This window comes from Peromyscus maniculatus, chromosome 2 (assembly GCF_049852395.1).
Source record: "Peromyscus maniculatus bairdii isolate BWxNUB_F1_BW_parent chromosome 2, HU_Pman_BW_mat_3.1, whole genome shotgun sequence".
Lineage (NCBI taxonomy): Eukaryota > Metazoa > Chordata > Mammalia > Rodentia > Cricetidae > Peromyscus > Peromyscus maniculatus.
The window spans coordinates 26,984,941-26,998,155 of NC_134853.1; the positions used below are offsets into that span (position 1 = coordinate 26,984,941).

At 39.3% G+C, this 13,215-nt stretch overlaps 1 protein-coding gene across 11 annotated transcripts in view; it reads left to right on the plus strand.

Annotated features, from left to right (window-relative positions):
• Lrrc69 (leucine rich repeat containing 69) overlaps positions 1 to 13,215 on the plus strand; it is a 129,984-nt gene that overhangs the window by 76,269 nt on the left and 40,500 nt on the right. For 10 of the 11 annotated variants that reach the window (XR_013048983.1, XR_006069260.2, XR_006069261.2 and 7 more), the window contains one exon: positions 1,749 to 1,928. Coding sequence is in view for 8 of the 11 variants with exons in the window: in XM_076563876.1 (XP_076419991.1) it covers positions 1,749 to 1,928 (180 nt within the window). In the remaining 3 variants the exon portion in view is untranslated. Of the gene's footprint in view, positions 1 to 1,748; positions 1,929 to 4,898; positions 4,974 to 13,215 lie in introns of those variants that run through there. The other variant, XM_076563875.1, reaches the window with a different exon arrangement.

The following is a 13,215-nucleotide window of genomic DNA, read 5'->3' on the forward strand; positions in this document are numbered from 1 at the left end:
CCAAGGCGGGTGGATCTTTGAGTTTGAGGCCAGCCTGGTCTACAGAGTGAGTTCCAGGATGATCGGGTTACACAGAGAAACCCTGTCTCAGGAAAAAAGAAACAAAACAAAACAAAACAAAACAAAGAAACAAAAAAAAAAAAACCAACTAAAAAAACCCTGCACTATTGGTCATGTCAACACTATCTTGTTTTGTGTATACTCACATTTCCAAGAAAAGAACTTTACATTTTAATGATGTACATTATTTTTCCAAATTATATTTTGGTTTCAAGGAGAATATAAATAATAACATATATTAGTTGTCAAAGGATATATTGAAATCAGGAAACATGTTTGGGCCCAGAAATCATAAATGGTAAAAGTAATCCATATGACTTATAGGTCTGTATATTCTAGAAAATTTTCCTGTTTCTGTTTGGAAAGTGAATCCATGTCTATGTGTTTTCTGCATACTAGAACTAGCCACTCGATTTGTCTAATTAGCTAATGACATCCCTTTAAAATGAGCATTTCATTTTGAATCACAAACTATGCTCTGGGGAAGCAGTCAGACAGAGGTGACAGTAAGCATCTGATGGTTGGAGTCATGATAGAATTAGTGCTATCAGATTTAGCCCCTCTCTTGGCCATGGCCATTTCCCCACTCAGAAGATCATGCTGGTGAAGGATCAGTCACACAAGGAACACATGCCCGAGGTGCTTTGCTGTGTGATGGTGGTTTTCCAAGACGCTTGTGGACTGGGAAACATGGGCATAGTAAGGAGCAGGCCATAGCAATTCACAGGAATTCCTTGTTACTGAAGTTTTTAAAGACTTAAGTGAGTATGAATTAGGGCAAGATTTTTATATACATACTGATATGTATATAAATGACTAACAGAGCCTGATATGGACTATTAGGAAATCCTTCATTTGGGGCAGGAAAATATGTCCCAAATAAACTGCCTCCATACATTCTTTAAATTTCAAGCAGTGTTTGTGTAACCTGGATTTCTATGCTATATAAACACACATTGCTTCATAAACACAAGCATTGTTTATGCCATGCTGGCACACTGGATGTGGGTGCTTTTGGGGAGTTAGGCAAATGCTTGTTTCCTTTACTGGGTCAGTGAAGATTAAATTGTATAAATTATATTCTGTGTTTTACTTTAAGGTGATGATGTTGATGGTACTGGTGAAAGGCAACTTCTTTTTCTTCATTACTTTATTATTTATTATTTTGTTGGAAAAAGGCCAGTGTTCTGTATCTCATCATGGCTAAGTTTAACACAGATTGAAAGTAGGGATTGTCTCATGGATGCTAATGCTCCTTAAGGGATGCAGAGTAAACTGAGCTGTGAGTTGTAGTTCAGATACCAAGAACTAAGATCCTGGTGAATATGACTGAATCTTTCTGAGTCCAGTTTGCATACGTGTGTAGTTCCTGCTTATTGTAATGAAAGGTACAAAACCTGAGTAAAATGACATCAAATTTTACTAAACAGATAATGCAAATTTATTATGACTTGAAGTCCTATATATAAGGGATATAAATATGGTAGAAGGTACCCACTTTTCCTATATTTGTGAAAGACAAAAATTTTTTTACAGTGGCAACCACATGCAATGTAAGCCACTATATATGATGTAGGATCTTAGATTAATAAACAATAAATAATTAGACATGATTTTTGAACTAATGAAATAGGAATTAATATATGAATTTTGAATTAATTTGAAGAACTATTTTTTTTTCAATTTAGGAAATAGCAGCAAGATTTGTCCTCTGTCAGTTAGAAGAAAACAATGATTTGATTGTGAATGCAATAGAGTCTTATCCAGAGACCAAAGACAAACTCTCCAAGGCAAAAAAATGTGCATTGTGCAGCAAACCCTTTTTATCCGAATGGCTGGAATGTGTCCAGTTTGTTCCCCCATCAAAGGTAAAAAGTGCTCTTTGTGCAAATATGATGAGTAGAAGAGCTCCTATTTTTGTCCTTCCTAATGAAATTTGGACTAATTTAGACTTCTTTGATAGTATTTATGATAAACAAATTCAGATAACTGTGTTATAATTATTATTCCTTATTCCATTTGAATTTAAAGTCTTTATCACATTACATACATTCCATCCAAATTCCATAAATACTGGGCATGGCCTCACATATCTGGGATGCATAGGCTGAAAATCCACTAGTTCAACTTTCAGTTTCAGTGGAAATTTTAGAAATCTTACCATTCTTAATTATTACTGCTCTAGAGGCAGTGAGACCTGAGAGAATGAAGTCAATAAATAAGATGGACTAGTTTCATGCAATAGCCAACTTTATTCATAGCCTCAGACAAGTTTATACTGAGGGTTAAGAAAGGTCACATGAGTAAAGGTCTCATGAGTTCAAACACTATATAATCACAAGGACAAGCTGCACGTGGCTGTGGCAAAAACATGTTTTTCCATACAGACATATAAAGGATAGTTTAAACATTTAATTGATTAAAAGCAGAAAGCAATAATGATTATCTGTAATAAACTCACTCATATCTGCTACACCTTGTAGGAGCAGGAAAACACATTCCAAGAACAATTCTGTGTTCTGAAGAAACTGAGGTCACAAGACTCTTGTTTTATTGGATGTTCTCGTAAGCACTCAGAATTCCCCTCAAATGACTCCATTCCTGGACCATGTCACCTGAGGCAGTTGTCACTGGGCAGGTCACATAGCTCATGAAGCAAGTTTTACACAAGGCTTAGAAGACATTTTTTCACTATAGATGACCAAATGGCAAATGAGTTAGGCAGTGTTTCTGTATCATAATTGTGTAACTTTTGTAGCAGGAAGACATCTGTAGGCAAAATGTAAATGAGTACCTAATATTTAAATTTCACATAATGTTCTCAGGTTGTGAAATGTATTTTTTTCAATCACTTAAAAATATTAAAGCATTTGTAGTTCATATGTCATGAGAACAGAATGTGGAACAGGCAGTGCCTGGGGAAACCTCAGTTTGCCTTCATCTGTTCTAGCCCACCCAGAATTTGTTCTTGACACCATAATGTCTTGTCTGGTGTTAGTAAGCAGTTGGTCATTCCTGGGACTGCAGAGTCTAATACTTAATGATCATGTTCAATAGATGGCAGATGGAGTCCCTGCTCTTCTATAGATGACCATCTGGTGAAAGGGGTAAAACAAAAAGCAAACGAAATGAACGCACATGTAACTGTAAATCATGTTGTATTATGATGTAAAAGGGTAAGACATTAGTTTAGTTTATTGGGATTATGTGACAGTACTACTGAGTAATTTAAATAATTTTATTGTCTTGTGGCTCTGGAAGCTAGGGGCTCCAATGTCAAGTTACTGGCAGGACCAGGTTTTTTTGTGGGTTGTGGCATATTCTGTTCTACTCTATTCCTATTGCCTATAGTTTTAATTATCGACTTGGACCTGGGATTACCCAGAAGATAAGCTTCCAGACACACCCTCGAGGAATTTTTTTAGCCTCTGGCCATGCCTGTGGGGGTTTTGTTGACTGGATTAATTGAATTGGAAGACACTTGAAAGGTGGGCATCATCATTTCCTGGGCTTGTGTCATGGGATGTTCTATACAAAATCAAAATGTAGATGAGGACAAGCACTTACCCTTCTCTGCTGGTTGACAATGAGTGCAATGTGATGTGGCCCCCACACCATGATGAACTATACTTTTGACCTTTGATCCAAAGTAAACCTGTTCTCCCTTAGGCTGCTTTTGTTGGGTGTTTTATTGTAGCAGCAATAAAAATAACCAAGACAACAGTTGACTCCCTGAATCCTTAGGTGTTGCCTTCCTTTTTCATGGATCTATAATCAAATCTCCCCTTTGAGCATGACCATCAAATCAGATTGAGACCTGAAGTTATGACCTCATATTCAATCAATCACCTTGGAAAACACTTTTATCCCAATAAGATCACTTTTGGAGGCACTAAAGGCTTACTCATGTAAATTTGAGTGAGATGCAGTTCAATCCACAATTCCATAAATGAAAGCAACAGGAAAGCTCATTGGACCAGGCTTCTATTTTTAATTTGTCACCTAGTTCCCAACCATGACAGGGAGACGTATTATTAGTTCTGAATGCTCGGCCTTATTTTAATCTGTTTCTCTTCATCCACACTTTTTTAAATCTTTCTTTCCTTTGTATGGCCTACTCTGTCTAGCAGGCCAGCAGCTGCTTGGCTGGTTGGCTCTGGGAGTCTCACTTTCTTTCTCCTGTATTCTCTCCATCTGTTCTCTCTTGAACCTAGATTTCTCCTTATTTTCTCTGACTGCCAGCCCTGCCTATCCCTCTCTTGTCTAGCTATTGGCCATTCAGTTTTTCATTACACCACTTCAGGTGCCTTAGGCAGGCAAGGTGAAACAAATTCAACACATCTTTACAGTGAAACAAATACAGCACAAACAAATGTAACAAATCCTTACACCATTCAACAAATGCTTCATAAACAAGTGAAACACATCTTTATATTTTTAAAGTGATATTCCATAGCATATAAACAAACATAGCACATTTTTACATAGTTAAAATAGTATTCCATGACAGCTCATGTTTTGAAATCTGAATTGAGGGAAGTCCTCACTGAGGAAAGGTTATTTTGACTGATGGTTAAATGACAAGAAGGAAATGGTTAGATAAAGAGAGAATACATGCTAAGACTTGGTGAATGGAAATTCCTTTATGACTTGAGGGATGGAAAAACAGTTCAGTCTGTACAGTATTCATTGCTAGGCAAGGCTGATTTCATCAGGAATTGGATTGAGATGAATTACACAGTCCTAGTTAATGGATTTGATTTTTATGTAGTGAATGGTGAGACACCATTTAGGCTTTTCAGGGAAAGAATGACATATCCTGATTTGTATTTTAAAAGGTAACTTCTGAAAGGAAAATGGATGTGAGAGAGTCAAAGAAGTAAGGCAATGAGCCAGGTGGCTGTTGTGTCAAATGATGATGGTGGTGGTGGTGGTGGTGACTATAGAGAAACATGGATACATTTGAGATGTCTCTGGAGGAAGACATAGAAAGACTTTCAGTGTTTTGACTTAAATCATTACATCGTGCTTTATTTTTATTTATTTTTACCTAAAGTTGGGATGATTGCCGGAGAAACAGTTCTTTGGGGCTGATACAGTTCTGTTTGGCCAGGGTGACTGTGGCATTCCTCTAAGGAAGCCTGAACACAAAGCTCCAGGCTGTTAGGAATGCTGAGGAGTCTAGAATCTAGAATTTAGTGTTGTGGGCATGTAACTTTGAGTATTTGTGTGTATGTCTTTGTATCCATAGGAAGTACAGATTTTGTTAGACAAATAAAACTCCTAATAGCATTTTTACATCTTCAGAGACTGGTTGCAAATTCCATACTTCTGGTGATTAAGGGTGTCATTCAACTCAACTGATCCTGTGTCAATAAGCTGTCAAACTTGAAACTGTTAGCAAGTGTTTGCAATGGGTCGACTCACCAGCTACTCACTGAATTTACCCAGTAAGCCTTAAGAAAGTCCCACTTCATACCTAGAATTTTTGTGTGGGGGTAGGGACCTGGACATCCACATTTTCACAGTTTCCCAGCTGATTTTCATGACTGCCCTGCTTGTCTGGGGCAATGATAATACCATAGAGCAATAGCCCATGTCTTTACTGAAACAACCTTACACTTGGTGAAGAGTCCAAAATTACTGGTTAAATATGATAATTAATAACCTACCTTTTAGCAACCACAATGAAGGAGTAAATTCTCAGAGAAATGATGACTCATAGTTTCACATATCCTCATCCTGGAACTTGAGAGAATCCTTAGGAAGCCTGAATTAGAGCACACTGCAGTTTCTATAAGTATGTCTTAGAATCTATTGCTGTGGGCATTCCAATTTATTCTGTTAAAAATAGAACAAAGGCTCTTGCACACAGGATGCCATGTTGCTGAATCCCACAGGGCCCAGGTCAAGTATCTGACAGTCACGGCTTCCCCAAGAACAAGGGAGCCAGTGCTGACATTGGGTGTTCATCCGTGTCATTGTGACCTCGTAGCTTTACATTTCTCCCTGATGGGTGACGTCATTGCGACTTTATGTGGTTCATGCAGAAGTTCCGCTAAGTTCATGCTTAAGGGCTGTTCAGGATTAAGTTTACTGTGGACTACATTTTCCCTCCCACCAACCTCCCAATTTTAAAAAGTTCAAAAGTAACACCAAGTAAACAGGCTAGTGAACATTTGCATGCTAGAACATTAGCTAGAGTTGTATGTTTTTAGCATTCTATTTTATTGACTTTATTTCTTATTTTTTGCCTTTATACAAAATTCCATGTTGTGTAAAGCAATTTTGATACTGATTTTAAAAAAATAAAAAATGAGAAAATGGCTTCTCTGGGTAGATTGTATCACTTTTCAGAATTGAAAAAATAGTAGATTCTAATTGAAAAAACAACAAATATACTTAGTTGCATTTCCTTTGCATCAACTACAGCTTTATCTATGGTAACCACAGATGGCAAAGTACTTCCTGTTGAGAAAATAAGTAGTTATTTAAAATATACTTACTTGTGCTTTCCTTGAGGAAGTTCCTGATAGTTCTCTGCTAATGTCCAGGATGCACAGCCTGGATTTCCCCTGGGCCATGTGGGATGTTCTGTATGTCAAATGCCACTTTAAGTTGGTCACTTCTAGTCCTGTAGCATGAAACCAGAGCACTGTTAGTGGCAATTGCATAACATTGACATGCCTACTTGTTGATGCAGAAGGCCACCAAGATTGCTAGAGCCAGAGCTCTAAATCAGCTACACTCGTGGTATAGAATGTCTTAAAATTTTTCTCATGTTGTCCTATAGTCACTGTTCTATTGCTTTGAAGAGATACCATGACCAAGGCAACTCTTATGGAGAAAAAAGCATTTAATTGGGGGCTTGTGTGGTGGTTTGAAAGAAAATGGCCAGCACCATGTCTGCCTGCATGCCTCCATGCTCTCTGCCATGATGATAACGGACCGAACCTCTGAATTGGAAGCTGCCATCTCCATTACATGTTTTCCTTTATAAGAGTTGCTGTGGTCATGGTGTCTCTTCACAATAACACCCTAACTAAGAGTGCTGGCTTACAGTTTCAGACGTTTAGTCCATTATCATTATGGCAGAGAACATGGCAGCATGCAGGAGAGTGCTGGAGCAGTAGCTGAGAGATACATCCTGATCCACAGGTGGAGGGAGGCAGCGAGCATTGGAGTTGGCTTGGGCTTTTGAAACCTCAAAGCCCACCCCCAGTGACACATGTCCTCCAATAAGACCACATCTCCAAGTCCTTCTAATCCTTTCAAATAGTACCAATCCCTGGGGACTAAGCAGTCAAATATACAAACCTCTGGGGACCCATTCTTATTCAAACCACCACACATATCTTTTGCCAGTTTGACACTAGAAAATATTTGATATTGTTACACATGGTCACTGCTTTCTTCAGAAATAACATTTCTCACACCACAAATGTGTGAAGACACATATTCAGGAAGATCTTCCTTACCTAAATTGTTTCTAAGAAATTCATACTACTGCCATCAAGAAATTTTCTAGAAGGTGTTAAAAAGACTTTTTGGGGAGTAATTTGGGGCAAATGGGATAATACTTTCCTTTTTGGTCCATCTGTGAACAAATTGCACTCATACTAAGTATATCCATTTGTACTTACAAAAAACAAATAAAAGAAAATGTTTACTTAGGGACAGCACCCCCAATCCATTTATATTTCTATTGTGCTCTACTATGCCTATAAACTATCCATGTTTACAAAACTCTGTGAATTGGTAGCATCCAGTGCAGTTTGTCCAGTGAAGTCAGTGTTTGTACTAGAATGTTTTAGAGTCTTCATGGCATTTAGAAATTTTGAAGTTATTTATTTACTTGATGTTTGCTGTCTATTCTACCAAATGAATTCAAAATTTACTATTATGGAGAAAGTACATAGCATAGTGCCTTCTACATATTTTATTTTACTGAACCAGAAAGCCTGGGTTTGAATATTAATTTCTCTTATTCCTTTTTGTTGATTATTAATGAATTTAAATCAAATGAGATAAATATGCCTGTGTTGCTGCCAATGATGGATAATCTTAAGATTCTGAAAATATCCTAACCCTGGTGCAAACTTATGTAGGTAAGAAAAGAACATTGAAATAATTGCTAGAAAAAAATTAAAAGCCCAAAGAAGCCTTATGTTTTAGACACTAAGAGAAAAAAGGTATCTCTCGTAATTGGGAAAATGAGGATAGAAATGTGTCCTGTTGCTTGAGATGGGAGTAACAGCCTGATCATGTCTGTAACCTATTTGGAAGAGTTCACAGTCCGTCTGGAATGGATCACTGCAGTTCAAAGAACTATAAAGAGTAAGACTTGCCAAATTACTAAGAAAAAGTTGCCAAGACAGCCTGCTTTCCTCTGGCCGTGTTCAGAACACCTGGGACAACTTGCCATGTTCATTTTTTACTTGGTCAGATTCCTTTGCAAAATCATCAGATGAACTGCTAGTTTCATTTCAAGTCTTTCTTGGAGAAATTGCCAGCTAATAAAAATAACCACAGCCAACTCTTTGCTGTCACCTGGAATACCAGTTAATGTCTAAAACACCCCAGGATACTGATGAGAAATCCTAAGCTTAAAACAGTTAGGTAACTTTGCCAAGTTCTCAAAGCTTCCAACTGGAGATCAGGGGGAGAGACTTGTGTGTGTCATTCCTTGCTCCCAGCCCAACATGATGAACTACCTAGTCCAACCTAGCCAGTCCTCATTCCTTCAGTTGACTTTAAGACATTCACATTGAAGAGCCTTTGCTCATCATTTATTTCTCCACTCAAATTCATTTTTCTCTATAGTATTCCAGATCCTCCATTAGCAGCTGGGAATGTAGAACCCTGGTCGTGAAAGAATTCATGTATTCCAAGGAATATCAGAAACTCACAATCTAGATTTGATGATGAGCCTCAAAGCTTATTGTCTTTGTCATTTTAATTTCCTCGTTAAGACTAAGCTTATTTGTAGTGGGTAGCCATTCTAGCTTGGTTCTGGAAGTTCCAACCCCCATTGAGACTCTGGCAACTGTCACGCCTACGAGGCGGGGCGAGGGGAGGTGCCTGGGGACCCGAGAGCTGGATGGGCCAGTGCTCTCTCTGGGCGCTCTCTTGGTGCCGGAACGCTGACCGGTGGAGATTGATTGTGCAGAGCTCCGGAGAACACCGCTGGACTGCATTACACCTTCCCCAGACCCTGCGACCTACCCATTACTTAATTTGTGAGTTACGCCATTAAATAAATATCCTTTTAACTACGTGGAGTGGCCAAAATAATTTCTCCAATACTTATTTGTTAAGAGATAATAATAGGGCTGGAGAGATGGCTCAATGGTTAAGAGCACTGGCTGCTCTTCCAGAGGTCCTGAGTTCAATTCCCAGCAGCCACATAGTGGCTCACAATCACCTGTAATGAGATCTGTAATGCCCTCTTCTGGCCTGCAGGCATATATGCAGGCAGAACACTGTATGTGTAATAAATAAATAAATTTTAAAAAAAGAGACAATAATAACAGCTCCTGTCTCACAGGGCTGTGGAGGATTTAAGAGGCTATGCAGATATTGCTTAGCATAGTAAGTGCATAATAATGGAATTATATAGTAAATGGTTAAGAAAGACAAGACAGGATGGTTACATTCTTATAAGTAAAGGGGTAAAGTTCTATGAGATATCAATTAAGTTCTTTTTCCAAATTTGAGGGCCTAGAACAGTGTTTGTGTTTGGGATGTGGAAAATTAATATAATAATAAAGATTGAACTCAGCTTAAGATGTGCTACTTGAAAATGTGCATTGATGAACACAGAGGCATTAGAATTAGACCGGTGGGCAACTGCTTGACTAATGGTGAAATTCTTCAGATAATTAGCTTACAGAATACTGTGAACTCACAAGGTAAGATATGGAAGATGCAGTTAAAGACAAGTAGCATGAAATACCAGGCTCTTGCATATGAAGTTTGAACTTAATTTCACAAGCTATTGTATTAGTTCTCTATGGCTATTGTAAAAAAAAAAAAAGAAAAGAAAAAAAGAAAGAAAAGAAAGAAAAAAAAGAGCTCCCCCACAGACCTGGGGACTTGGAAAACAGCAGTTTATTTTTTGAGACTGCTGGATGATAGAAATCTGGGGTCAGTGTATCAGAGGCTTGACTCTGTGGTGGTTCTCTTTAACTTGTGGTAGGCTTTGCTAAGGCAGGGCTCAGTTAAAAATAATGAGAGAGAAAAATCAGAGACAGAATCAGGTCGGACAGCACATTTTTCCAGCTGTAAAGCACAGCTGTGCACTAAACAGGCCTTTCCTGGTTGTTCTTCACTATTAGAGTTTCGTTTCTGTGGTTGTGGCAAATGCTCAGATGAAAAAAATAAAAACAGGAGAGACAGGGTTTACTTGGCTTATAGTTCCAGGTTACAATCCATCATTGAGGGGAAAAGGGGCTGGCTAAAGAAACCCACCCTGACCCCGGAGCCCAGAACTAGGGAAAGATGGCTCAGATCAGGCCAGTGAAAGACACACAGTTTGGCTCAGTCAGATCAGAGCCATCTCTGTCCCTGGCCAACTGACTTGTGAAACCAACCAATCACAGAGCAGGACAGTGGAACCCTAGGCCCCAAGTCAACCCCTGGTTGACTCCACCCCCAAGACAGCTTGTGTAAACTGCCCTGCCTGGTCAGTTAAAAAAAGCTGTTCTCTCTATCCTGGTAGAGGCAGCTACTCTCCTGGACACCTCCTTCCCAAATAAATCTCTTTCTCAAAAGAGTATTGGGTGTGAAGATCTTCATTCACTGGCGTAAAGAAGATCTTTGTTGAGACGTTCCTCAGTGGACAAAACATGGGAGAGTGGAAAGAGCAGAGCAAGGAGGAGCTGAAAAGAAGATCTTTGCTGAGATGTCCCTCAGTGGACAGAGCAAGAGAGAGCTGAAAAAGTAACACTTTTATCTGGAGCCAGAGGAGATTGCTACATTTCTGCAGGGGTTTCCCCTTTTGCAGAGTAAAGCAAAAGAAGCAACATCTTATACTGGAGAAGCAGAGTTCTGCTAGGAAGCACCCTTAACTGGGCTCCAGGAGAGGAGCAGGATTGGTATATCCTGTGGGGAGACCATCCCCCATCACACCAGGTATACCCTGACTTTCCCTGAACAGTCAGGATACCCATTCCTGCTGAAGCCATTCCAGGCCTGACTTTCCCGGGAAGTCAGAAAAATTTCCCTTCCAGGATTGGGCTGCTTCTTTGCAGTTCCAGCTGTCAGAGCTGTGCTAAACAGCTCCAGGTGTCCAGGACACCTTCAGGGCAGAGTTGTTATTCTGAGCAGCTTGAGGTGTCCAGGATACTTTGCCCTCTAGGGATAAACTGTCTCCTTGCAGTTCCAGCCATCAGGGCTGTCCTAAGCAGCTCAAGGTGTTGCCTGACTCCCCAGGTACTCAGGACACCTTTCCCCAGAATTGTTGCAACAAAGTTACTTACATTGTTGGTGTTGAAACCCGGGACCAAACCCATAGAGTTGCAACCAATTTACTTACAAAAATCAAGGCAGAAATTTTAATAGCTTTGCACATTACATTTATAGTTAAGAGCAAAGAGAAACAAATGCACACATCTTTGATTGCTTACTTGCTGACTGCTCAGTTAGATTTCTCTTAAACAGCCTAGAAACATCTGCCCAGGGGATGGTGTCACTCAGAGTGGGCTGGCTCTTCCCATATCAACCATCCCAACAGAGAACATCCCTCACAGGTATGCCTATAGGCCAAATATATAGATAATCCTTTATTAAGATTCTATTTCTAGGTGATTGTAGTTTGTAGCAGGTTGACAGACTACCACATGAATGTTCATTTGGGCACCTATTCTGTTGGAAAACTTATTTAGTTAACCACAGGCTGGCCTATGTGACAATTTAGAATATTCTCATTCTATTATTTTAGACTTAATCTTATTTAGTATTTCTTTCCCCCTGAACTCATACACAGAATCATGGTCCTAGGAAGTGAGAAAGGAATTTTCTGCCAACATTCTTTGTTTCACATGGGTATCCTCTTAGGATATAGACCTCCCTTATGTTCAGAACTTCATGGTATTTGCTGAGAGTTCACTTTTCCATTGACCTTTGGAGCTCTATCCATTCTTCCTTTGTGTTCTTGATCTGACATTAGTAGTTTTTTTTTTTTTAAGGAAGCATTTAATTTGGGGTTTGCCTCCAGCCTCACAGGGTTAGCCCATTATCACCATGGCAGGGAGTGTGGAGGCAGGCAGGTGGGCTTGGTTCTGGAGAAGTAGTTGAGAACTTACATCCTGATCCTCAGGTAGGCAGAGACCTGGCTTGGGCTTCTGAAACCTTAAAGCCCACCCTCAGTGACATACCTCCTCCAACAAGGTGCTGGTCCTTTTCAACTATTACACTGTTTTCGGAGTGTGAAAAAAATTGAATTGTTTTTTATTCTCATTTCAGCTCAAGAGCAAGATTACTAAAGGTTTCAAGTTGAGAGAACAAATGGGCGTGGAAATAGAAAAGAAAAAAATTCCAATTCCCACACTTGCTTTTTTACTTGTTTTCGCTGTCTTTCACAGCTGCCGTAACAAGGCCAAGCAAAGTCAGGTAGCTTGCTTTGAAGTTAGCAATTTGTCAATAAGAGAATTAAGACTTCAGCTTACCTGATTTCTCCTATCATCTTCAGGTTTGTTTTTGCTGCATGACAGCATGCACATTGATTGTGATACAGTTAGTTCCTGGGACTGTCTACATATCAGAACACAAGAATGTGAGAGAGAAGGCCTACCTTTGTCTGCTCTCTCTCTGTGTCTCTCTCTCTCTCCTCCACTTATTGGCAGTGCTGATGATCAAAGCCAGGGCCTCCCATATGTTCCTCTGTCACTGAGGAACAGCCTTGTCTCTTGAAAGAAGGATTTTCTTCTGTGGACGTATGAAGTAGAACAAAGAACCATGGTTATTTATGACAGATAGACCAGATGATTTTGTAGGATTTTTAAGACAAACACACACACACACATCATTAATATTGGCTATCATCAAAGAAACAATGAAGAAGAAAGGAAGAGTGGGAGAATAAAGAAATTTAACATTTGTAAAATTTCCATTAAAAGGTTAGAAGAGTAGTTAGAGTTCATTTTCACCAGTTAA